The sequence below is a fragment of the Orycteropus afer genome, unplaced genomic scaffold (assembly GCF_000298275.1).
Source record: "Orycteropus afer afer isolate SDZICR_OR568_19922 unplaced genomic scaffold, OryAfe1.0 scaffold00347, whole genome shotgun sequence".
NCBI classification, from domain to species: Eukaryota; Metazoa; Chordata; class Mammalia; order Tubulidentata; family Orycteropodidae; genus Orycteropus; species Orycteropus afer.
In genome coordinates, this window is record NW_006921934.1 from 218188 (window position 1) to 243925 (window position 25738).

Below are 25738 nucleotides of genomic sequence, written 5' to 3' on the forward strand. Positions count from 1 at the left end.
AGAGGGGGAGGCCTTCAAGGAGATGGATTGATACGGTGGCTGCGATGATGGGCTCAAGTATAGCAGGGATTGTGGGGCTGGCGCAGGATCGGGCAGTGTTTCGTTCTGCTGCGCATGGGGTCGCTGTGAGTCGGAAACGACTCGACGGCACTTAACAACAACAACAACCTAATGAACTTAAAAGTGTACATTGATGTTATATAAATGATTCTTGTTAATTTATAATCTTTCACAGTTTTCAGGTGTGATATTTATAAGTAGTCAATAGTTTCTAAGCAGTAACTTACTTGATCTTTTTAATATTGGTGTTAAAAGTTTTACAGCCTGTTTACATGTATCATCTATTTTTAGCTCAAATGGTATAATAGAGTGTGTAATAATTGTTACATTTCTATGTATTTGCTTTCTTAAATAACTTTATTAGTTTAGAAGATTTATATATATGAGCCAAGGTTTAGATTAAGCATGGAGGACATGATATATAGGGGACAAGAGATAAACATACCAAATAAATACAAAGCTATTTTATTTATAACTGTAAAATTCTGCTAATATAATGTATGTTGAATTAGGTACAGCTAGTTATTCTAGTATTTCGCTTGTTTGCTGTTTTATTTACAGTATATTTCTTAACACATGTGTTCTCAATTCTAGTTGCTTTTCAGAATCACATGGAAAACTTTTATTTTTCAATTGTGATTTGAGTGAAAGTTTACAGAGCAAATTAGTTTTCTTTTCAACAATGGACATACATATTCTGTTTTGTGACATTTACTGCAATCCCCACACTGCAACAGCGTGCTTCCCACTCCCTCCCTGTACCCACCACTTCCATTCTTTCTTCTTTCGCATCCTCTCCCATCTTCCTAGCTCTATCCCTGGACAAATGTTGTCCTCTTGATCTCCTGTCCTTGATTGTTGTAATGAGTATATACCCTCCTGATGTTACTGTTCCCCTTATAGGACTATCATTTGGCTGCTACTTAAGTCATGGGAGTTAAGTTCAATTTCTAGCTTAAAGAGTATCTAAAAGCCAGTCTTGAGGATTCCAGCACTCCTCATCAGACCAGTAAGCCTGGTGTTTTTTTTTAGAATTTTGGGTTTTGTTCTACTTTTTACCCCACTCTATCCAGGACCTCTTATTATGATCCCTTTCCAAGTAATCAACAGTGGTAGCCAGACATTATCTACTGGTCTCAGAGTCATGGAAGACGGGGTTCATGTGCTCCATTAGTCCTTTGTTTCCTGTGTTGTCTTTGCTCTGGAATGGGAGAGACCAGTAATTACACCTTAGATGGCTGCTCACAAGCTTTTAAGACCGCCTGGGAGAACTTTTAAGAAATCTTTTTATTTGGGCTCCATTCCTAGACCAATTGAATTAGAATTAGTGGTGGCATGGCACAAATGAGGGCAGTTTATCAGCACTCCCAGGTGAGTTTAATATGCAGAGCTCCTGTTAAGAACTACAGGCCTAACTGCACATTTTGGGAACAAGTTTTTATAACCTTTAATCTCACATTGCAAAAGTGTACACACCCATAACTTAAAAACCCAAAATCCACTGTCCTTAAGTTGATTCCAACTCTTAGCAACTCTGCAGGACAGAGTCGACCTGCCTGGTAGGGTTTCCAAGGCTATAAATCTTTGTGGAAGCAGATTGCTTCATATGTCTCCTGCAGAGCTCCTATTGAGTTTGAACCACCAGCCTTTTGATTAGCAGACAAATACTGCACCAACAGAGCTCCTTCATGCATGACTTAGGTCCTGTTTATGTCTAAAATTCTGTGTGTCTGTCATTTTTTGTATAATCTTCAATTAGATGTATCTGTACTAGTATATTTGATAGAATTAATTAAAAGAAAAACTCTTCTGAATTCAACATTGGTTATCTGTTGATTCAGTTTAAAATGTAACTCCAGTTTTCCTTTCACAATCCTCAATGTATGGAATTTTTTAATGGTCATCTTAATAGTTACCTCCTTAAACTTCCCCTTTTTCAGCAGTATTTAAGTTGTAATAATGAAAATGAATTCATAGAAAAGGAATGTGTTCAGTGGTGTTTTGGCATGATAAATGGATCTGTTCAAATTTTCATGGTTTCTCACAATTTTTATTTGTCATTAAAAACTTGAGGAAAAGTAATTTAAATAGTTGCATTTTAAAGTATGGCATTTGACATTTCTAAAAAAAATGTGTTTTAGGTCCATGGTAGTGTTGTTAGATTTCGCAAATAAAAAGTATAGGATGCCTAGTTAAATTTGAATTTCAAATAAATAATGAAAAATTATTTTAGTATAGGTATATCATATGCAATATTTGGAGTAAACTTGTACTTTTTTTAAAAAAAAGCAATGTATCTGTCTTACTTAAACAAATGCAATATTTTGGGCATTTTTTTTTTTCTCTGTCAATTCTCAGGGTTCATCTTCAAGTTTGATTAACTGTCAAGTTTAATTATTTAGATATTAGATATGCTTTCCCACCATGACATCTGTTAATATCCTGGCCTGGACATACCTTGTTAGGTTCATATCACTTTTGTTTTTTGAAATTACTTTTATATCTTTTCCTATACCCTCTTTCAGTTTTAATTTTTCCTTTTCATTTTTTGAAAGGTGACAGATGTTACTAACCAAAAAAACAAACTCACTGCCATTGAGTCAATTATTCCAACTCACAGCGACCCCCTTTGGGTTTCCAAGGCGGTAAATCTTTACAGAAGTAGATTGCCCAGTCTTCCTTCTGTAGAGTGACTGGTGGTTTTGAACCGCCAACTTTCTGGTTAGCAGTCAAATGCCTTAGGTACTACGCCACCAGAGCTCCACAGATGATACTAGGACATTTAATAGTATACGATTACTTCCTTTTTCATACTTGAAATATGAAAGAGAATGTCCTATATTGAAGCTTTTTAATGCTTAATTTCACAGTAATGGAGAACAATGTATAATATTAATTACTTTATATACATGATAATCATATAAATAATCTTCTTGAAATTGTTTCTTTTTCCTCTTGTGACCTATACAAAATAGCTGATCTCATAAACTGCATGAATAGCAAGAACTGTAGGCAGGTGGATAATGCTCTGGTTTCTGGAGTTAGGCAAATCTGGCCCTGCCGCTTAGTGGTTGCATGACCTTGAGCAAGTTATTAAGGTTCAATAAACTTTTTTCCAACTGTGAAATGCAAATGATAAATACTTTTTCTTTTTTTTTTTTAATGATAAATTCTTGGAGATGTCAGGATTGAGTGGGATTGATATGTGTATGCTTTACGTAAATGGGTGTTATTAAATAAATGCACTTAAATTTCTATCAGAAAGCGTGTCCTGTGTTACCAGTTGTAACATATATGAAGAGGTAAATTTAACCACCAAAGTAAATAAATAAATAAAACTAAGCTGTTGCTTTTGAGTCAGGAAAGAAAAAAAAAATTTTGATTGATTCTGTCTGACTCATGGGGTTTCTAAAGATGTAATTGTTAGGGAAGTAGACTACCACAGCTTTCTCCCACGGAGCAGGTAGTGGCTTTGAACCATTGACCTTTTGGTTGGCAGTTGAGTGCTTTAAGCACTGCACCATTAATGCTCCTTAAATTTAACCTCAATAACTTTTAAATCCAAATTTATGTAAAATATGAGGATAATTTGTTTTGAGAGTGAAAAGATGATTTTCATGTACAAAAGGATTGTATTTCTATGTCCACTGTTAGAAGAGCATATATTGAGTATTTTGTACAATGTGATCTGTATGGACTGACCTGAAGTTGTCACTGGCTGAATTTGTCACAAACTAGGCTAGCATAAATGATGTAACATGACTTACTACGATTTAGTTTTATTCTTCGAAGCGCAAAACTGAGTGACTTCCAAGAATTCAGGTGTATTAGGTTCAATGACAGATAGTACTTTGTTATAACCAACTATACAGTTAACCGGGAGCTCTGCTAGCCTAGTGCCTAAGGCACTTGATTGCTAATCAGAAGGCTGGCGGTTCAAACCCACCAGCCACTCCTCAGAAGAAAGATAGGGCAATGTACTTCCTTAGTGATACTGCCTTGGAAACCCAAGGAGGGGTCGCTATGAGTCAGATCCGACTCGACAGCACATAACAACAACACTACAGTTAACCAGATAGAACTATCTACCTAGGCTGCACAATAATCATGAAACTTTTAATATGTCAAGCTTTCTTCTGAGCAACCACAACACAGTCAAGGGTCAAAGAATAACTAACTCCAAAATCATTGTGACTGCTTACCTACACAAAGTTCTACTAATTTAGGAAGGACTATATTCCCATGTGTTACCATAGGCTTTTAAATGCCACAGGATACATGTCACTTCTAAATTGGTAAGAAATATGCACCAGTTAAAAAGGTTTATTGTAGGTCTTGAGAATTTTTACTAATGTAGTTATGCCTGCATGCTCAGTATTACTTTATCTCTTCTTTTGGGTATATCATCTAAGTTATGTCTGCATTGTAGTGGCTTGAGATGTCAACAAAAGGCCCTTTTTTAAACCTTTTTTACTTTGGCATAATTTCTAATATCTGCATGCATTTCATGAAAATAACGTTTTTATTTCTCTTGTATATAGATGCTAGATTATGGAATTTGAAGGGAAAATATAAAAGCTAGATTGTACAGTCTTGCTTGCCTACTGGTTATATTTACAGATTTATCATACTTGAAGATGTCTTTCATTGTAGTTCAGTTGAGTTATACATTTCTAAATTTGTGTTTTAAAATTTATCATCTTTCTTTTTTAAGTATCATTTGTAGATACTTACATTAATTTTCCCTTTGGTGACAAATAACTATTTGCACTTACAGTATGTTCTTGTGATTAGCAGACAGGAACACTTTTCTATAAAGTGGTTTTATTGGTTTATGGTTACATCTAACTAAATCACACCAAACCCATTTTTTTGTATCAACTCATAGTGACCCTATAGGACAGAGTAGGTCTGCCTCACAGGGTTTCCAGAGCTGTAAATCTTTACAGAAGCAGACCACAACATCTTAACTCCTGCCAAGCTGCTAATGGGTTCAAACTGCTGACCTCTTGGTAACAACTGAGCACTTTAACCACTGCATCACCAGGGCTCAGATCTCAGCTACTTAAAATCATTTACTTTCAAATATTTAGGTGAAAGAAGTGTGTGGTGTCACATTGAATCATTTCTTCAATTTCTGAGAAGTGGTAATGCTTGCTTTTTATGTAGTTCTACTTACTGAACTTGTTTATATGACTTAGACCTGTTCATCCCCTTTAGGTTATCACCAATCTAGTGAAAATGTTGAAGTCCAGAGACACCAGAAGAAACTTTTGTCCCCCAAATCACTGGCTGTCAGAACAAGAAGATATTAAAGCAGATAAGGTGTTACTGAAAGATCTTTTTGCTATTTTTTGTTACTATTTTCCAACCTTTGTCTTTTTTTGGGAAGAAGAATATAGTCTTTGAAATTGTTTTAATCCATTACTTATTATGTAAACCACAACCTTAAACTTTTTTATTACTAAATGTTAAGTCACAGAGTATGTATAGCTATATTGTTTGTTTTTGAGTTGTTATTCCTAATTTATTCCTTTAACCACCAATTATATTGAAGCCTAATGATTATTTTGGGGGGGTTGAAAAAGATACTGCTTTTATATTAACATTAAACATATGGTCAGTACGTGAAACAGATCTTATTCAGTATTTTCTAATGGAGCAGAGGTAGATTTGATTATTACTAAGAGCTAGATCTAAAGCACATTCAATAATACAATAGAAAAATTAAATTTAATATTGCCAGAGGACTTAAAGTGTTTCTGCGTTAATCAAAAAAAGGGTGTCAGTTTATCTTGCAGTCTTAGAGTTAGGGGTCAAAAGAGCGATAGCAAGGGATAGAAGATACAAGCTTATAAAAATATGTTTCAAGATAGTTTCAGAAGCATTAATACATGTATTCATGATATATTTTATCTGTAAGTATGTGTTTTCTAGCTCTGTCTAGTGAAAAGATCTAGAAACAAATCAAGTAGTGAACATCTTCAGGTACTAGACTGTGGTCTTTAAACATACTTCCTACTGAGAAGAAACAGTTACTTAGAAAAATGATTGACTCTAGGTCTGGGGCAAGAAATGTTCTGGATGAGTGTGGCACACTCTCTATCATATTAGAATGCAAGGAAACCAGAAGTTACTGGAGTTTTGTGAAAGGACTCATGGGCCAATTTGAAGGAATTCTATCTGGTCAAAAGTGAAAAATATGAGCATCAGTAAAAATAATTGCAACAGACTGAAACATCAAAGATGTTTAAATCTATCAGTGCATGTGATGAGACTAAAAAGAAAAAGAACAACATTTTTGTACGGTGTAAAGGAACCACCTCATCATTATTTTTTTAAAATAAAGACTCAGCATTTATCATGTCTTTCCTTTATGAAATGTAATTTGGCTAACCAATGATGTTGTGAGTTGAGTAACACCATTTTGCCATCTCTAGTGAAGGAAAAGGAGCTCTGGAGGCATAGTGCCTAAGGCATTTGACTGCTAACCAGAAGGCTGGCAGTTCAAACACACCAACCACTCCTTGGAAGGAAGATTGAGCAATCTACTTCCATAGAGATACCACCTTGGAAACCCAAGTAGGGGTCACTATGACTCGAATTGATTCAATGGCAGTGAGTTTGGTTTGGTTTGATTTGGTGAAGAAAAAGACCTAGGCCGATGTGGTCTGTAGACCGGTGCTGCTCTACTGTAGACAGTTACGAGTCCCCAACAAGATAATGATCTTGTGCCAGAATATAAATCACTGAAATGTTTCCTTATTCCAGAAAGTCTCGTTATGGAAAAAAAAAAAAAAAAGTCAGGTGAACTGAACATGTTTAGTGACATTATTGATTTATATTTTGGCACAAGTTCTTTATCTCAAGTTCTGACCTGTTAAGAGTTTACAGACCTGTACTTGGAGTAGCATTGATCTTGGCCAAAGATAAGCTGACACTATGTGCCTCTTTTTTTTTTTTTTTCCTTCACTATGTGCTTCTTGATGAAATAACACAATCCTACCTATGAGGTTTATTGCCAAAAAAATCAAATCTGACTCTCTGATCAGGCAGCTAGATCTAATTTCTAAATATAGGACTTTAAGGTACATGATAACCAATGCCCTGATGATGTATTTAGCAAAATCCAGATCGTGGGAAATTTTATAGGACAAGTGATTCTGTTTCTTAGTAAAAACTCAAAAGGGGGAAAATAAAGGGTATACCTATAGATTTAATGAAACTTACGTGCTGGTTGTGCTATACCAACTTTATTTGGATCCCAGTTCAAATAAGGTAATTGGAAAATATATGGTAAGACACTGGATATTTGATAATAGTAAGAAATTGTTAATTTTTTAAATGTGATGTAAGTTTTTCTTACTAAAGCAATTATATTATTATGATACTTTACTGTGTCCAGATATTACACATCCATATATTAAATAAAAAATTAGAATATATTAGAAAAAATAATTCAGCTATAAAAAATATAAAAAGACACCTAGCATAAGAGACTGGGCATGAAAAGTAGTCTACAAAGGACAAGAAGATACCAGATCAATGTGAGAGAGCTATATAATTATAAATGAGTTTCAAACACTGATTCTGTTGAAATTTGATGAGTTAAAAGTTGGTAATAGAACACAAAAAAGTACTAAACAAGGATTGATAATTTCATAGGTCACCCAACTCTATGTACCATCATCCAGAAATGTGTGGAGGTTCCGACGAATGGGAAGAATAGGTCCATTACAGTCCACCCTGGATGGTGAGTTCTATAATGGCTTTACTTTTTTTTTTTTTAATTAACTCAGGTATATATATATATATATATGTATGTATATAAAATCACCACTGTCGAGTCGATCCCAACTCATAGTGACCCCTCCTTGAGTTTCTGAGGTGGTATCTGTATGGAAATAGATTGTACAGTCTTCTTCCGAGGAGTGGCTGGTAGGTTTGAACCACCAGCCTTCTGGTTAACTGTCAGATGCCTTAGGCACTATGCCACCAGGACTCAGGTATATTGAAATATAATTTCCATACTGTAAAATTCTCCTTTTAGAATATAGTTCTGTGATTTTTGATACAGTCATGTACCTACCATCATAATCACCCATATAGAATAATTAATTTAATTATTCCAAAAACTTCCCCTTGTACTCTCTTGTGGCCAATCCTTTCCCTAGCCACTGATTTGGTTTTTTGTCCTTATTGTTTTGCTACTTATACAATGTCTTTAAACGGAATTATACTGTATAGTCTTGTGAGTCTGGCTTCTTTCATTCAGCTCAATGTATGTTAGATTCATCTATGTTGTTGCATAAATCCATTGTTTGTTACTGTTTCGTTATTGAGCAGTGTCCAAGTGTATGAAGGTACCACAGTTTTTTAAACCATTCATCAGTTGAGCATTTTTTTTTCCACTCAAATTTTGGCAATTAGTTGCATAGCCATCACTCTATGCATCATAGTCTGTTTATTTTTTGTCACTAGATACCTTCTATTTTTGCTTCAGTGAACAAATTTTGAGTTTTTAAAATATTACCCTATGTTGTCACAGATTTGTGTCCGTATATTATTTAAACATAATTACTGTCTTGTACATTTTTCCTATAGGGATAGTGTTTTTCCAGTGATGGCCCTGCAGTTTACATAGGGCTAAAAATACTACAGTGGCTGAGTTGCTTGAGTGAAGTTTAAGGGGAAGAGGTGTTTCATGTATTTCAGCAATTTTAGCAGACTAAATTAGAGTCAGATGAAGTGATAAATAAATAAAAAGAAGAACAGTTATTTTGATCTGTTCTGTGTGTTTTTCCTTCCCTTAATGTTATTGAAAGCATCATCAGATATTTCAAGAATACTTAAATAAATGATTAAACTAGCCATGCTTTAATTACTAAATTTGCAAAACTGCTATGCTTTTGGGTTTTTGTTCAGTTTTTGGTATTGTCTGGAACTTGATCATAGCCTGTCATTTTAAGACATTTGTGAGTCTTAATAATTATTGCAGCAATGAGTTTCCTTTTGGTTTTAATAGTTCCTCATTCTCATTGTTTTTTTAGTGACCTTTTTTTTAACCTTTTTTTTTAAGCATAACATATATGAATAAAGATTACGTTTTTAGTAGAACTTTATTTTAATTTACTGTCATATGGTTGCATATTATAAAGCCAAAAAGTGAAGAACTTGCAGAGTGGATTATCCAGGTTCTGGGCGGCACTCTCTGTCCAAAGGCCTGCTATTGGGTGACCAGAAAGTATCTTTTTTCTCAGTAGTGGTGTTTCCTCCAGCTCAGAGTTTATTCATTTCTGACTCTTTTTTTAAGACAAATTTCTGGGATGTCATTCTAACTCTTTTTAATGGCACTACATTTATTTAAAATATATAATCAACATGATAATGTGAAAATAAACAGCTAATAATATATATTTGCTTAATTACACCTGACATGGGGGAGAATATGGATGATTATTATGCTGTCATATTGCCAAAGTACAATAGTTGTATTTAGTTGTGTTTTTTCATTTATCCAAATAGAGGACCTGAATTTTTAAATACCCTTATATATTTAGGATTGACTATATTTTCCTTTACTCGACGGCACATAACAACAACAACATATTTTCCTTTAAAGATGGGAATTCTTGATAGGGAAGTATAAATAAAATTAACAAAATAACCATATTTATTAAACAAATAGTATATATTTCATTCTGGTACATGTGCTTTTATTTTAAAAGGTCTTAACCTTCATTTTTATAGCCAGTATTTGAGTCCAACTACATAAATATTTTTGGTATAATCTTATATTTAATAATGACTTATAATTAAAATATTTTAAGGGTTTTAAGATGCTATGATTGTTCCATTTTTAAGAAACAAATTACATTATCTTAAAGCATAATATACAAAAAGTATAAGGAACCTGGAATTTCTTAAGAATATTTCTAGAGAGATGGTAGAAAGATTTGATCATTGTGTTCTTTTATCCAAACATTGTTTTAATAGGTTGTTGCTTAACTTTCTTTGTTATCTTCCTCAATGAAAGTACACCTTGATTTTCTTGTTGGTCTTTAGCTCTGCTTGCCCCACAGTATTATTTTCTCTTTTCCTTTGTGATTTCCTAAGTCTATTTGTATGCCTGCCTGATGTTTGTAATGCAGAAAGGGAAAATGTCTGCTGAGCCCATGTTTGCAAGTAGTGGAGCTGATTTGCTACTTAATTTTTGAAAATTATGTCTACTTCTTACTAAACTCCATTATATCCTCAAACACATGAAAATAATTCTTGACTGATATTTTCAATGACTGCTACTTGAAAATTAGTCATTATACTAAGTTTACTGCTAGATGAACATACATTATGTTAAGTTTCAGCCACCAAAATAAATATATTATGATTTAAGCAGAGCTTATATTTGAAGAATTCCAGACCCAGTGGGCTTTTGATAGGGTAATTACAGTGAGAAAAAAATATATTCTGTACTACAGAAATAGCTAGAAAATATCATGCACTTAAAAGACCTGGGTTTAAGAGTAAGTGTAGTAATGAATTATTATAAATTTGAGTGCTCATTTCCTTAGTTTCAATTGTTATTAATGATGTTAAAAGTGATGATAAGATTAGAATAGATACATTGCTTGGCACTGAATAGGCACTCAATAAATAGTCATTGAATAAATATGCAATAGATTCCAAATCTTTCATAAAACTGTATTGTGTATGTTTCAGTTTTCACTTGTACAGAGTACAAAAAGAAGTCTTATTCAGAATTACTCAAGTGGTAAAATCTTCCAGGATTTTCCTTTTCTTTGAAATGAATTTGAAGAGGCCTGGTAATGAGCACAGCTGTCTCATCGTTTGTTGTCTTTTTATATTTCTTGAAGAATAAAACCAAACCCACTGCTGTCAAGTCAATTCCAACTCATAGTTACCCTATAGGATGGAGTAGAACTGCCCCATTGCATTTCCAAGGCCGTAAATCTTTACAGAAGCAGAATGCCACATCTTTCTCCCTCACAGCCGCTAGTGGGTTCAAACTGCAAACCTTTGGGTTAGCAGCCAAGCACTTAATTAACCACTGTACTACCAGCACTCCATGGAAAAGAATAGGACATGCATTTTATTAATTAAATACTGAGTAATGCCATACTCTACACGTAGTGAGTGACAGTAGTGGATTTTTTTTTTTTAATACACAAGCACACTCTGAATGGAACTTTTTTGAAATACCAAGAAGAAAAGAACAGAAAGGTATACTGTGACAGTGAGAAACAGTATACTCAGATCTGGCTAAAATCCAGGCCTCTTAGCCCCATCATTAGTACCCTGCTGTTTACTTGAGCAGGTTACTTATAGTCTCTTGGGAAGGATTTAATAGAAAACCAGAAAGGTAAGTTGGTACCACATTATGAAATCTTTTATATCAGATCAAGATATTTGAGCCTTGTTTTTATGTATTAGGGAAGCCATAGAAGATTTTTAACATGAACAGTGTCCTGGAATGACTGACTCATGTGGTTGTAGTTACCAGAAAGGTTTTACACTGGGACAGAGTGTAGGGTATGGGGCAGGAAGGATGTATTGTTCATGGAACTGGTGTGAGATAGATGAGTTAGTAGGTTATTTTAAAAGTCTTAAGAATTATTTTTATAAATCCTGATCTTAATAAGTGATGGGAGAAATGGAAAGGAAAATAGAGATTAACTAATTAAGGTTTTAAAATTTGTTATAGTGGGTTTGGAGTCACCACCACTCTCTGTATCTGAGGAAAGACAACTCGCCGTTCTAACAGAATTGCCTTTTGTAGTTCCATTTGAGGAACGTGTAAAGGTACATAATTTTGATTCTTTTATAGATTAACTCACTATGTTTTATGGTTATTTTTGAGTGTTAAAAAATTAATACATCAACAAAAAATTCTCTAACATTGCCTAGTGTCTAGGCATCAGTTATTTAAATTTCAGCAATACGGAGACATTTCCACTAATAATATAATTTGTGTTTTTCTCATTAGGTCATAATAGCCAATAATGATTTACAAAAACTTATTCCAGCCAGAGACTTCATTGTACAAACTTATAATTTGTTAAAAAACCTGTATTTTTTTTTATAATAAGGCATAAGGACCATTCTTTTTATGAAGTAAATTTTGCATTCTTTTGGAAAATGCAAATTTTAAAAAAGGTTCACTGCTATCTATACATTCATGTTAAAGTAATTTATCACAAGTGCTATTTTGAAAAAGAAAGTATCTTAATTTCTTATCTGGTGATTTTTTTACTAACGCACAAAACTTTTATCTATTTCCAAATTTGAAAGTTTGCTTCTGTTTCTCCTTCTCTCTAAAATATCCTAGTATTCAAGGAAGAATACCTGTCTCTCTGTCTTTTCTTTCATGGAAAAGTTTTATTACCCCTCTGTCCCCTTTAAACCTTCTTTTTGTTTTAATTTAGGTTTACAGAAAATTATGCAGAAAATACAGAGTTCCTACGTACCCTCCCTGCCCCCCATACATTATTGGAGAAAAGTTTTGTTTTTATTCTCCAAGTTTATTTAGCATATCTATGAAAGGTAACGGATTCACCGAGCTATTTTATTTTTATAGGTCTACTAACTGTGTTTAACAGGTGAACAAAAGAATGAGTTTCTTTTAAAGCTACTGATATTTCCTCATTCTCTCTCTCTCTCTCTCTCTCTCTCTCACACACACACACACACACAAACACACGCACACACAATTTCATAATTCTGGAGCTCCCTCTACTGGACCTTTACTGTCAGTTATTTAAATTTCAGCATTATGGAGATACTTTCACTAATATTATACAACTTTACTAAGCTATTCTTCCTTCCTGTCTTTTCCCACTTAAGTTTTTATAAAGGGTTTATAAAAGAAAATATATTATCACAGGAAATTTTAAAAATTTGAGTAATGAGGAAAAGCAATGTTACATATATATAAGTATTTACAAATCAGGTATACAATACTTGATATTATTAAAATTCAGTTGGAATTTGTGGATATATAAAAGATAAGATTTACTTAGCAATTCTATAGCAATTTTTATAATAAATAAGTTAGCCTTTCTAATAACCTTACAACTTCTTTATTTGTTAGATCTTTCAAAGGCTGATTTATGCAGATAAACAAGAAGTTCAAGGAGATGGTCCATTTCTGGATGGAATTAATGTCACAATAAGAAGAAATTACATTTATGAAGATGCTTATGACAAACTTTCACCAGAAAATGGTATGTATATATACCTCTCCTCTCTTCTTTCTCTCCCTCCCTCCTCCTCTCTCTCTCTTTCTACCGCTCTCCCTCCCACCCTCTCTCTCTCTCTCTTTCTCTCTCTGTATGTATGTATATGTATGTATATGTATGTGTATATATATATATAGAGAGAGAGAGAGAGAGAGAGAGAGCAAGGAGCTCTGGCGGCATAGTAGATAAAGCATTTGACTGCTAACCAGAAGGTCAGCGGTTCAAACCCACCAGCTGCTCTGTGGAAGGAAGATGAGGCGATCTACTTCCGTAAAGATTTATAGCCTCAGAAACCCAACAGGAGTCGCTATGAATCAGAAACAACTTGATGGCAATGAGTGGGAGTTTTTTTGGTTTTTTTTGTTTATTTTGTTTTTAATATATGTGGCAAGGGAGGCAGAGGAGTTATTTTGGAAAAAGATGATCATTAAAAAATTATTGTCCATCATTTTGTTCTATAATAATCTTTTAAAATTTTTATTATAGTAAAGTAGTTAAATATATATATATTTTTTTTTTTTTTTTACCTTTTTAGCCATGTTGTGCAATTGTCACCACTGTCTATTTCCAGGTCTATACTGGATTATTAAGATTGGAAAATAGTAAGTCAAATTTGGAGATGTGTATCATCAAATAGTATTCTGAAAATTGATAATAATTTTTGCAAGAGAATTCTCTATAATTATTTAAGACAAAAACTATTTTTTTGAGTATTTGTCACTAAAATTGTTTATAACCTATAATGCTAAACATTTTTATATGCAGCCATGTACATTCTGTATTTTTAATATATTACGTAAATATCATAAATTTCAAGTCAAATTAAATTACTAAAGTAGATGCTATTGCAATCCAAGTTTCTTTATGAAAGGATATAAATGTATTTTAAATGACAGTACTTTTAGATAAAGGAGAATTATATTGTAACATTCATTTGGGCAGCTTTTAGGGGTCAAAGACATGTTTCATCGTAGGTTAATATTTGGCATTTAGTGTTAAAAGTTTTAGTATAATTAATATCATGCCTGTGATATTGCATTAGATCAATATTGGATCATTGAAAGGGGAATAAAAATGGAAGCTTAGACAGGATCTGGATAAAATCTTTGACAGGTAGTGGTTTGCCAGATCTGATTGAACTCTGGAAAAAAAAAAAAAAGAGATATGGCAAAACAAGTGATAAATTCACAAATGATTGGCATAGTATTAGGTACCAAGTGTCTAGAAAATGAGATTTAATGGATGCTGGAGGGCTACATGGAGAGTTAGGACACAAGTCATACCTTAGAAGAGAAGTGTTATAGGTGAGGTTAAAGCAGAGAACACAGGTGTTCACTCATTCTCCAGTTGGTTTGATTTGGCTTCCTGTGAGCTCTTCAGCCAGAATGATAACATGTGCCTAGACAGCACATAACAACAACAGTTACCAACAGTTTCAAAATTAACTTTTTAAATTTTATATATTTTTTTGTTATTCAAATTAACGTTTACAGATATTTCCTGTGGATGGTGTTTTCTAGGCCATTACTCCCAAATTACCTAATGAATCTTTTGTTGTTGTTGTTGTTAAGTGCCCATATGTTGATTTTGACTCAGAATAACCTCACGTGTTACAAAGTACAGCTGCCCACAGGGTTTTCTTAGCTGTGATCTTTGGGGAAGCAGATTGCCAGGTCTTTCTCCCACAGAGCTACTGGGTGGTGTCACACCATCAGCCTTTTGGTTAGCAGCTGAGCATTCAGCTGTTATACCATTAGAGCTCCTTAAGCTTTAAAGATTATTCAGAAGCTGACCATGTTGATAATTATTCTTCATTGAAGTTAAAGGATTTGAAAGCATCTTCTGCTCATAACATTTATGGCATAATGCTTAAAATCTGTAAATGTTCTCAAATTCAGGCCTCCTTAATAAGAATTTTTAAAACCATGTGTTAAATTTGTTTGAATGGCATTTTACAAGACAAATTTGTGATATTAAATTATCATCTCAAAATGTTAATTTTATTTATGAGAAAGTGGCTTGAACTGCTTAGATAACTGATCACTTACATATATTTAATTATAACATAAATATTCCATGTATCATCTAGTCATTAAAGCAAATCCATCCTTTATGGATAATCTTTAGCATATATCATTTTCAGAAGAGTTTTCTGAAATGTTAGTATTAGCCACATTTTGGAAGTGAGTTGAACAAGTAAAGCTCAGAGAAGCTTCGTGACTGTTACATAGTTGGTTGCTAATAGAGCAAAGAATTTAACACAGGTCTTCTTGTAGCCCCGTGGAGCACAGTTCTACTCTGACAAACTTTGGGTCACCATGAGTCAGATTCAATTTGATGACAATTGGGTTTTCTTTATATCTGTTTTAACGCCCACTTTATTCTTTCCGTGGCATTGGACTGCCTTATTTCAATACTTTACCTGTTTAAGAGTGTGGTTTGAACATTAATTTCTCCATAAATATCATATACTCTCAGGATTGTTGTAAGAATTAGAGAAGTAATATATCTAATGTAATTCCTGTGCTTTCAAATAAGCTTTTGATATCATTTATTATCTTGGATGAGAATATGCTAGAGTTGGTTCTGAATTTTGCTGTAGTCAGTTCCTGATAGCCTCACTTTTCTGTGCGTTTGTTGGTTGGTTTTATTTTATTTTCTATGATAGGCAGAATTAATGACATTCTTTTCATGAAGAAGAATTGGTAATAGAGTAAAACTGAATTAATGTGTAACTTAAGTATTTTCAGTAAAATCTTATTATGTGAAGTAGATTTTTCTAACTTATTCTTAGCATCAGGTAGTAGTGATTTACCTAGAAGGCTTGCTTTGATTCTGGAATTGTTATCTTGCTATTTTATGTTGCTCTTTATAGAAATTAGCTTTAGAGAATGGCAAAATCTCAATTCTAGCAAAAATTGAAGGATTAACTTGTGTAAATGGCCTTAGAGGCTGCCAGGTATGAAGGCCCTCCTTAGAATATTGGTTCTACAGTTTGAATGAAAAAAAGTAAAGTGTGGACCATGGTTAAGCATTTTCCACTTATGTTCAGTAAACAATGTTTGCAAAATTTGCTGCTACTACTAATACTTGAAAATGTTTGAGAAATACTGTATACAACATATAAATATTTGTTTATTTCTTACAGTTGAGTTTTTTCAACTTTTTATTGTGATTTGTATGAAAATATAAAGAGCAAATAATTTTGCCATTCAACAGTTCATACACATTTTGTTTCATGTCATTGATTACAATCCCCTCATTGTACCATCACTTATCCCCCTTCTGCCTGTGTTTCTGGTATCCATTCCTCCTCCTTTCCCAGTCGAGTGTTGATTGTTCTAAGCACAAACCTCCGTAGCATTATTGTTCACCTTGTAGACCTGTGCATTATTTGGTTGAAAGTTGAACCAAGGGAGTTAATCCAGTTCTAGGTCCAAAAGGTGACTAAGGGCCATAGTCTTGAGGGTTCCACCAGTCTATCAGAACTATCGAAAGTTGTACTTTAGGTGGCCACTCACAAGCTTTTAAGATCCCAGTCGCTATTCAGCAAAGACAAAGAACATTTTCTTTGTGGACTGTGTTGTACCAATTAGTCTTCATATTCCCTGAGACTACATCTGAGCCCCTAGGCCCATTCTGTCAAGGTGTTTGGTTATAGCCCCCTGTGTGCTCTACTATATTTATGGAAATATTTGCAGCACATGTAAGTATATATGTAGAAATAACCTGTCACATATATATTTATTTGTGGATGTAGTCCTTTTCTTCCCACACCTGTTCAGCTTGCTTGTCTATCTATGAATCTTCTTGTAGATTATTGTTATTACTGTTACTGCTGAATTGTCTATGTAATAGACTTCTTGTTTCCTTGAACTCATACTCCTCTCAGTGTCTTCCTTTGCCTTGATCAGTTTTTTGCTGACCTCCCCCTTATTGTATATTGTCTTCCCCTTCACCCAGAATTGGTATGCGTTTACCCTCTAGTTAGTAGTTTACCCTCCCTTCTTTTCCCACCCCTGGTAACCACCAAAGAATGTTTCTTTTTATGTAAAAACTTTCTCTTGACTTTTTACAATAGTAATCTCTTATAGTATTTGTCCATTTGTGATTGACTAATTTCAGTCAGCATATTATCTTCCAGGTTCCTCCATGTTATGAGATGTTTTGCAGATTTATCATTGTTATTTAACATTGCATAGTATTCCATTGTGTATATGAGCCATAGTTTGTTTATCCAGTCATCCATCGATGGACATTTAGATTGTTTCTATCGTTTTACTGTTGTGAATAGTGCTGTGATGAACATGGGTTAAAATTGGGCTAAAAGTATAATGTAAAGGTAGGAGACACTGAAGTACATTTTGTGTTGTGTTTATAATTACCTGGTTAAATTTATTTTGTCATTTTTACCTGACTTATACCAAACTTGAAATTGAACATATTTTCTATCATATTAATCAGAATAGGTACAGAAGACTTGGTTGTGAAATTTAATCATCAGGGAAAAAATGTTCTTCATGTGTTACAAGTATAGTTAAATTTTAAAAAAAAGAAATTTGTTTTAGTGGAAAGAGCTCAAATTTTGTAGGTAGCAGACATATGTTTAAATTATGGAATTACCCTTTATAATGTGAGTTGTGTGACTTTGGATTAATAATTTAACCTTCCTTGTCCTTGGTTTTTTCACTGCAACGTGAGGATAATTCTTAATCTACAAGATTATTACAATGATTTGAAGTATTATATATAAAATTTTTAGCATAATTCTAGCCCAGGGTAAATAATCTATGCTAGCTATTGCTATTCTTTTACTAAGCACTAATAGCAAACTGTAGCCCAGATCATATAGGTTTCTTTACTTTGTTGTTGTTGTTGTTAGTTGCTGATCTCAGGTGTGCAGGGTAGAACTGCTCCATATGGTTTTCAAGGCTGTGACCTTTTGGCAGCAGATCTTCAGGCCTGTCTTGTGAGGCTTCCCTGGGTAGATTCAACCACCAACCTTTCAGCTGATACACTGGAGCACTTAACCATTTGTACACCCAGGGACTCCTTTATTTACCAAGTGAAACCAAACCCTGCTGTTGTCAAGTTACATAGCGACCCTTATTCCCAAGGAAAGTATAGTTATTAAAATAAAGTTAACTTGGCAACAAAGATAATTGCTTTTTTCCCCCCAGTTTGCATTACAGAGGTAACACTATCTCATAATTACTTAAGAATGGCAAAGTTGTTACTACTGTGCATGATGAACATAAACCTCATTCTGCTAAACCTGTTTTCTAAAATGATTTCTAGAAGTTTGGGTCATATATGTTTGGGTGACACCTCATACTAAACCTTCCTCTTAGAGATATCAGTAGCACATTAAAGCCCATGAAAAGTAGTACAGTATATAAACCTAATAACTCAGACTTCTCCATGTTTACCTAACTTACATAACACAGCAGTACTCCTCAAACCCCACCTCCTCTTTCCTCCCTCCCTCCTTCCTTCTTCACCTCTTATATTCTCTTTCTTATCTGTAAAGTACCTGTAAGTATGATAAAATGCTCTTGGAAAAAGTTTTTAAATGTTTCAGTCACTTTCTAAAATCAGTCCTTTGATTAAGTCTACCTGTCAGAGTACTTCTTACTTGGACCATCTCATTTTGATACTTGATTGAATCTCTTTCATTGACTTATATTTGAGGGTGGTATCCTAAGGCCAGTATTGAAGGTGCTGTATTTATTGCAAGAGTGTTCAAGAACATGTGATTTCCTACTTAATGTAATGTTGTCCTCCTTATGAGGACCTGTGTAAGAAATTTCTCTCAGGTACCAGCAATAGTGGAGTAACTTTTAATTATTTTTTCTTTGCAGCAAATTATGTAACCAATAATTTCTCTTCTCGGTCTTTTTCCCCTCCCAGTCAAATAGAATTTTTAAGATTGTATAGGTTCTGTATTACTGACTCTCTAAGAGTTTCATTCCTTTATCATCGACCTTTCTCAAAGGGTCTTTTAATGTCAATTCCCCTGTCATCATCTTTACTCGCTTCTGTTCTGGGCCTTTCTTGGTAGTAATTTTTTGTCCCAGTAACATCCTTGTGTTCTTAATTACCCTCTCCTCCTCTCCTAGTATTTTAATCTGTGATATCCTTTAGAATATATGGAATGAGTTTATTCTCTTTAACACTCCTTCTTTAACCCAAACTCCATTCTTGATAGTTAATGTAAAGGAGCTGCTTTTTCTTTTTTCTCCTGGGGAAAATCTTGGTCCACAAATATCTTTGTCCCCTTTTAATCATTTTGATGTTTTCAGTCCTGCATAAAAATGTCCGTAATACTTTTATTCCCCCTCCCTAAGTCTTCCTATAATACCAGTTTAATTCTTTATTTTAAAATCTTTTCTCCTTGCTCCTCCCTTTCTCCCGTTTTTTAACAGAGCCTGATTTGAAAAAGCGGATCCGTGTGCACTTACTCAATGCTCATGGCCTGGATGAAGCCGGCATTGATGGTGGCGGCATTTTCAGAGAGTTTTTAAATGAACTACTGAAATCTGGATTTAACCCCAACCAGGGTTTTTTTAAGACTACTAATGAAGGGCTTCTGTACCCCAACCCAGCTGCTCAGATGCTTGTTGGAGATTCTTTTGCCAGACATTACTACTTCCTAGGCAGAATGCTTGGAAAGGTAAAGTAATCTTTATATAGGAATAGATCTCAGACTAAAAGATATTGAAGTTTAACGTTTTTGTATAGCTGCTGTCTAAGTTTTATTAAGTTATCTATAAACAAAACTGTCATTTTTGGTGAACCTTGAATAGGATTTATTTATTTAACTACATTTCATCGTTATAGATTTTATAAATGATAATTGCATACATCAAACAGAAAAGGTAGGAAGCAGTATAAGATTTTATAGAAATTTTCTAATGGTTACCTGCTAGAATAGGTATGTGAACTGTAAATAAGTTTTTTCATAGTTGTTCTTATTGATAATTAATGTTAAAAGTGTTAAGAATTATTATTTTGAAGTTCTGTAAAATTTTGAAGTACCAAGAGATGGAAGAGCATAATTATTCTGTATGGTTTAAATGTTAAATTTGTGGTATAAATTCTATGAAAATTGGTCATTGAAGGATGATATTATGTATAATGCTATATTAACCAGAATGTTGCATGCCTCAGCTATCTCTACAAACTGGAGTTATTCTTTATTGTAAGGAAAGAATAAAAGTTCATGTATAATCTACTGGAAACATATTTAACAGTGAAACTTTCAAAGCACTCCTTCCCATTAAAGTCAGGAGGAAGACATCCACTGATGCCAGTACTCTTCATCATCAAACTAGCAGTCCTGGCCTGTGGGAATGTCATCAGTGGGGACCAGTAGGAGACTTGAGGAAAACACTGTATGTCATGCAGAAAGGGGAATCATTAGAGAATTTATGCGGGGACATAATAAAACCATACTTTTGTTCTAAAAAGATTGGTAGAATTGGGAAAGACCAGAGGTACAGATTCTGTTTTAAGGCTATGACAGAGGGAATTGGGAAGAGAGAAGAGATTGTAGAGATAAGGGATAAATTTAAAAGGATTTCATGACAGATTAGATATAGGTGGTGAGGATAGAGAAAGAGTCACAGTGTGGCTTTGGTGATGGTATAGTGAATGATACCATTAAAAAGGATAAAGGAAAACAGGTTGTAATTAATTAGGTTTTCTAACAATGGGTATCTCTGACATAGAAATTTGAGATTCAGGAGAGAAGTTAAGCTGGATATTAGAAATTTTGAAAAAAGCCTGTCTTTAATAATTTATTGACAAAGTTGAAAGTATTTAGAGGCAAGGAGTCCATAGGGTCAGAAGGGAAGAAAACTTAAGAAGTAAAGCCTTGGGAAATGCTAATAGTTAAATTGAAATGGAAGAGGAGCTGGCAATGTAAATTAAATATTTTGTGAAAAATGATCTTTTTTGTACTTCTTCCCTTTTATGCAGAAAACTGAGTTAGATCTGCTCCTTCTTGTTGTTGTCAGGTGCTGTGGAGTTGACTCTGACTCCTGTGTACAACAGAACTAAATACTGCCTAGTCGTGTGCCATCCTTACAGTCCTCACTATACTTGAGTCCATCATTGCAGCCACTGTGTCAATCCATCTTGTTGAGGGTCTTCCCCTTTTTTACTGACCCTCTGCTTTACCAAGCATGATATCCTTCTCCAGGGAATGGTCCCTTCTCACAACGTGACCAAAGTAGTTGAGGTGAAGTCTGGCAATTCTTGCTTCCAGGGAGCATTCTGGCTATATTTCTTCTAGAACAGATTAGTTTGTACTTCTGGCATTCCATGGTATTCTCAGTATTCTTTGCCAACACCGTAATTCTAAGGCATCAACTCTTCAGTCTTCCTTATTCATTGTCCAGCTTTAACATGCAAATAGGTGACTGAAGTATAATACCATGGCTTGGATTAGGCTCACCTTAGTCTTCAAAGAGACATCTTTGCTTTTCAGCACTTTAAAGGGGTTTTTTGTAGAAGATTTGCCCAGTGCAGTGCATCATCTGATTTCCTGACTGCTGCTTCCGTGGGTGTGGATTGTGGATCCAAGTAAAGTGAAATCCCTGACAACTTCATTCTTTTCTCCACTTATCATGATGTTGTTTATTGGTCTAGTTGTGAGGATTTTTGTTTACTTTGTGTTGAGATGTAATCCATACTGAAGACTGTAATCTTTGATGTTCATCAGTAAGTACTTGAAATCATCTTCGTTTTCATCAAGGAAGGTTGTGTTACCTGTATATCACAAGTTGTGAATGAGTCTTCCTCCAATCCTGATGCTGCATTCTTCTTCATATAGTCTACCTTTCCCACTATTGTTTCCTGTGTTCTGGAATAATTTGAGCAGAATTTGTGTCAGCTCTTCTCTGAATATCGGGTAAAATTGTCCAGTGAAGCCATCTGGCCCAGGACTTTTTTTGGGAGGGGGCGGGGAGTTGATGGTTTGTTTTTCTTTTTAATGACCTGTTCAGTTTCCTTTGTTATGGATCTGTTCTGATTTTCTACATGAGTCTATGTTGTTGTTGTTGTTGTTGTTGTTATGTGCCGTCAAGTCAGCCCTGACTCATAGCGACCCCTCCTTGGGTTTCCGAGGCAGTATCACTACGGAAGTAGGATTGCCCAACCTTCCTTCCGAGGAGTGGCTGGTGGGTTTGAACCGCCAGCCTTCTGGTTAGCAGTCAAGTGCCTTAGCCACTATGCTACCAGAGCTCCCTAGTCTATGTTAGTTTAGGTGTTTCTAGAAAGTTTTCCATTTCTTCTAGGTTTTCAAATTTGTTGGAGTACAGTTTTTCATAGTATTCTATTATTAACCTTTTTAATTTCATTGGCTGCCCATTTCATTTCTTGTTTGTGTTATTTACATCTTTTCTTTCTTTTCCTTTATTAAATTTGTCAGTAGTTTGTTGATTTTATTTATCATTTCCAAAAACAAGCTTTTAGTCTTGTTCTTTCTATTGTTTTCCTGTTTTATTTATTTCTGCTCTCATCCTTCTTTCCTTTCTTTTGGTAACTGTAGGCTTTTTTTCTGCCCTTTTTCTTACTTGTTTTAATTGTTGGGTTAAGGTGTTGATGTTGGTTCTTTCTTTTTTGATATGTGCATTTATTGCTATAAATTGTCCTCTGAGCACTGCTTTTGCTAATTTCCAAAGGTTTTGGTGTATTGTGTTTTCATTCTCATTTGATTCTGGGAATTTTTGTATTTCACTTTTATTTCTTCTATTCCACCAGCCACTCTGCGGGAGAAAGATGAGGCAGTCTGCTACTATAAAGAGTTATAGCCTTAGGAATCTATAAGCACTTCCACTCTGTGCTATAGGGTCACTATGAGTTGTAATCTACTTGATTGCTGTGGGTTTTGCTGAATATATAATTCTTCTTTGGCAGTTTTTTTTCTTTCAGGGTTTTATGTATGCCATCCCATTGCTTTCTTGCCTGCATGGCTTCTGTCAAGAATTCAGAACTTAGTCTTATTGGTTCCTCTTTGTAGGTAACATCCCATTCTTCTCCATCTGCTCTCAGGATTCTTTCTTTGTCTTTGGTTTTGGAAAGGTTGATTATGATATCTCTTGGTGACATTCTTTTGGGATCTATCCTGTATGGGCTTTGTTGAGCTTGTAGGATGTATATCTTTTCATCTTTCATGATATTAGGGAAGTTTTTCAGCTAGCAAATCTTGGGTAGTTCTTCTCTATGGGTTTTGTTTTTGTTTTTTGCTTCCTCCTGTTCTGGAATTCTGATCACATGTAAATTTTGTCCCATGTAATTCTCAGGCTTTTTTCATTTTTCTTCATTCTTTTTGTTATTTTTTCATAATGCAAATTGGTATCAAGGGATTTTCCACTAATATGCTGACCCAGTCTTTTCTTGATTCTGTTCTACTCCTTTGTCCTTCAGTGCATTATCTGTTTCTAGAGCTTTAGTGTTTATCTTCTGGATTTCTTGTTGCTGTTTTTGTATGATTTCTGATTGTCTATTTCTTTTTTTGTTAAATTGCTCTTATATTGTTTTCCTAAAACCAAGGGCAAAGGAAAAATATAACTGCAGAGGATTTCCTAAGTAATTAAATTGTATTGACTGTACCTGATCATTTATTGATTACTGGTCTGGCTAGGGCATCCACCTGGTAACCAATAATTAGTTCATTGACTGATGAAATCCCACAAACATGGGGCTTTGAAGAGCTTTTCTACTCTCAGAGCTGTCCCTTTTGGTGAAAAATGGAAGCTTAGCTTCAGGGACTCTTTCAGACTTGTCTGTGTCCTTTTTCCAAATGCTGTTAGCCTTTTACTCCTGAGTTGTGTCTTTTTACCCAAATAAGCCACACAACTGTATATATAGTCTGTGAACTCTCTGACACATTACAGTGAATTATAGAACCCAGCAGAGAAAGAGTATGTCATGCTGGGAAGTGGAGACCTGGTGTCAGAGATAGTGGAGAAGTGGGAAAATGGAGATTGAATTAATCCTCACATACTGGGAATTAGGTTGGTGGTGGTCTTCATCAGAGAAGTTACTAAAATTTTAAATCTTTTACAAAGGACCTTATAACGCTGGGTTTTTGTTTGTTTTATTTGCTTGTTTGCAGTTTAAATTTGTTGTTGTTGCTGTTGTTTGCCCTCGAGTTGGACCAAACTCATAGCAACCCCTCCTTGGATTTCCGAGATGATATCACTACTAAAGTAGATTGCCCAACCTTCCTTCCGAGGAGTGACTGATGGGTTTGAACCATCAGCCTTCTGGGTAGCACCCAAGTGCCTTAGGTACTATGCTACCAGAGCTCCCAGTTTAAATTTAGTGTTGACTTATCCTAGAAGAGCATGGTTAGCAAATACTCTAATAAAATCAATAATTGAAACATATACCTATGATGTTCTAAGTAAGGAGAAAAAGAAAAAATAACATGTAAGTTATTTCTGTGGGGAACTGAAAATTAGTGCTTCTTGATTTTTCTTTGAATGAAGTCATCCCACTAATAGTAATTGTATGATAAAAAGTATGGTACATTGCAAGGTGTACAGGGATTCCCTTAGTAATTGAACTCTCACTAACAAATACTATAAAACTTTGAGAAAGTTTTACCTCAACTTTCCTGTCTGAATCAAAACCCGTTATAATGTCTGGCAAGTGTAGGTTACAGGATATAGAGGGCTACAGTCAAATCTGGCAGTAAGCCGCAGGGACCTAGGTAACGGAAGTAGGAGAGGTTTCGAACAGCGAGACAAACTTGTCTGTCAGTTTGTCCTACCATGGTGACATGTGGATGTGAGTTTTGAGGCTGAGCCACTGGTGTTTCAAACCCAGCAGGATGCACGTGGTGTACAGATATCAGCCCAGCTTACAGACTAGGAAGAAGGAAGAGGCCGTCCACTTCTCAAAGAATTGGCCAGGGAAAACCTTATGAATAGCAAAGAAACACTATCTGATACATTACTGTGCAACTTTATGAATAGTCCGGTTAGATTAAAAGGCTCTCAGAATAGGACTGGGAAAGAGCTGCATCATGAGAGTAAACCCAGCCTTACTCATATGGATAAGGTAAAGCTTTCGAGACCTCCATTAGCTGATGTGGCACCACTAAAATTGAGGAGAAACAGCTGCACACATCCATTAATCATCAGAACATGGAATGTATGAAGTATGAATCTAGGAAAATTGGAAGTTTCAAAAATGAAATGGAATGCATAAAATTTGATATCCTCAGAATTAATGAGCTGAAATGGACTGGTTTTGGCCATTTTGAATCAGACAACCATGTGATCTACTATGCCGGGAATGACAGTTTGAAGAGGAATGTCATGGCATTCATCATCACAAAGGATGTTTCAAGATCTGTTCTGAAGTACAATGCTGTCAGTGATAGGATAATATCCATACACCTACAAGGA

At 34.6% G+C, this 25738-nt stretch overlaps 1 protein-coding gene across 1 annotated transcript in view; it reads left to right on the top strand.

The window, feature by feature from the left end:
* UBE3C (ubiquitin protein ligase E3C) overlaps positions 1 to 25738 on the top strand; it is a 245604-nt gene that overhangs the window by 111100 nt on the left and 108766 nt on the right. The window contains exons 14-18 of the mRNA XM_007952569.1: positions 5281 to 5385; positions 7726 to 7813; positions 11783 to 11880; positions 13169 to 13301; positions 19742 to 19989. Coding sequence (XP_007950760.1) covers positions 5281 to 5385; positions 7726 to 7813; positions 11783 to 11880; positions 13169 to 13301; positions 19742 to 19989 — 672 coding nt within the window. The remainder of the gene's footprint in view (positions 1 to 5280; positions 5386 to 7725; positions 7814 to 11782; positions 11881 to 13168; positions 13302 to 19741; positions 19990 to 25738) is intronic.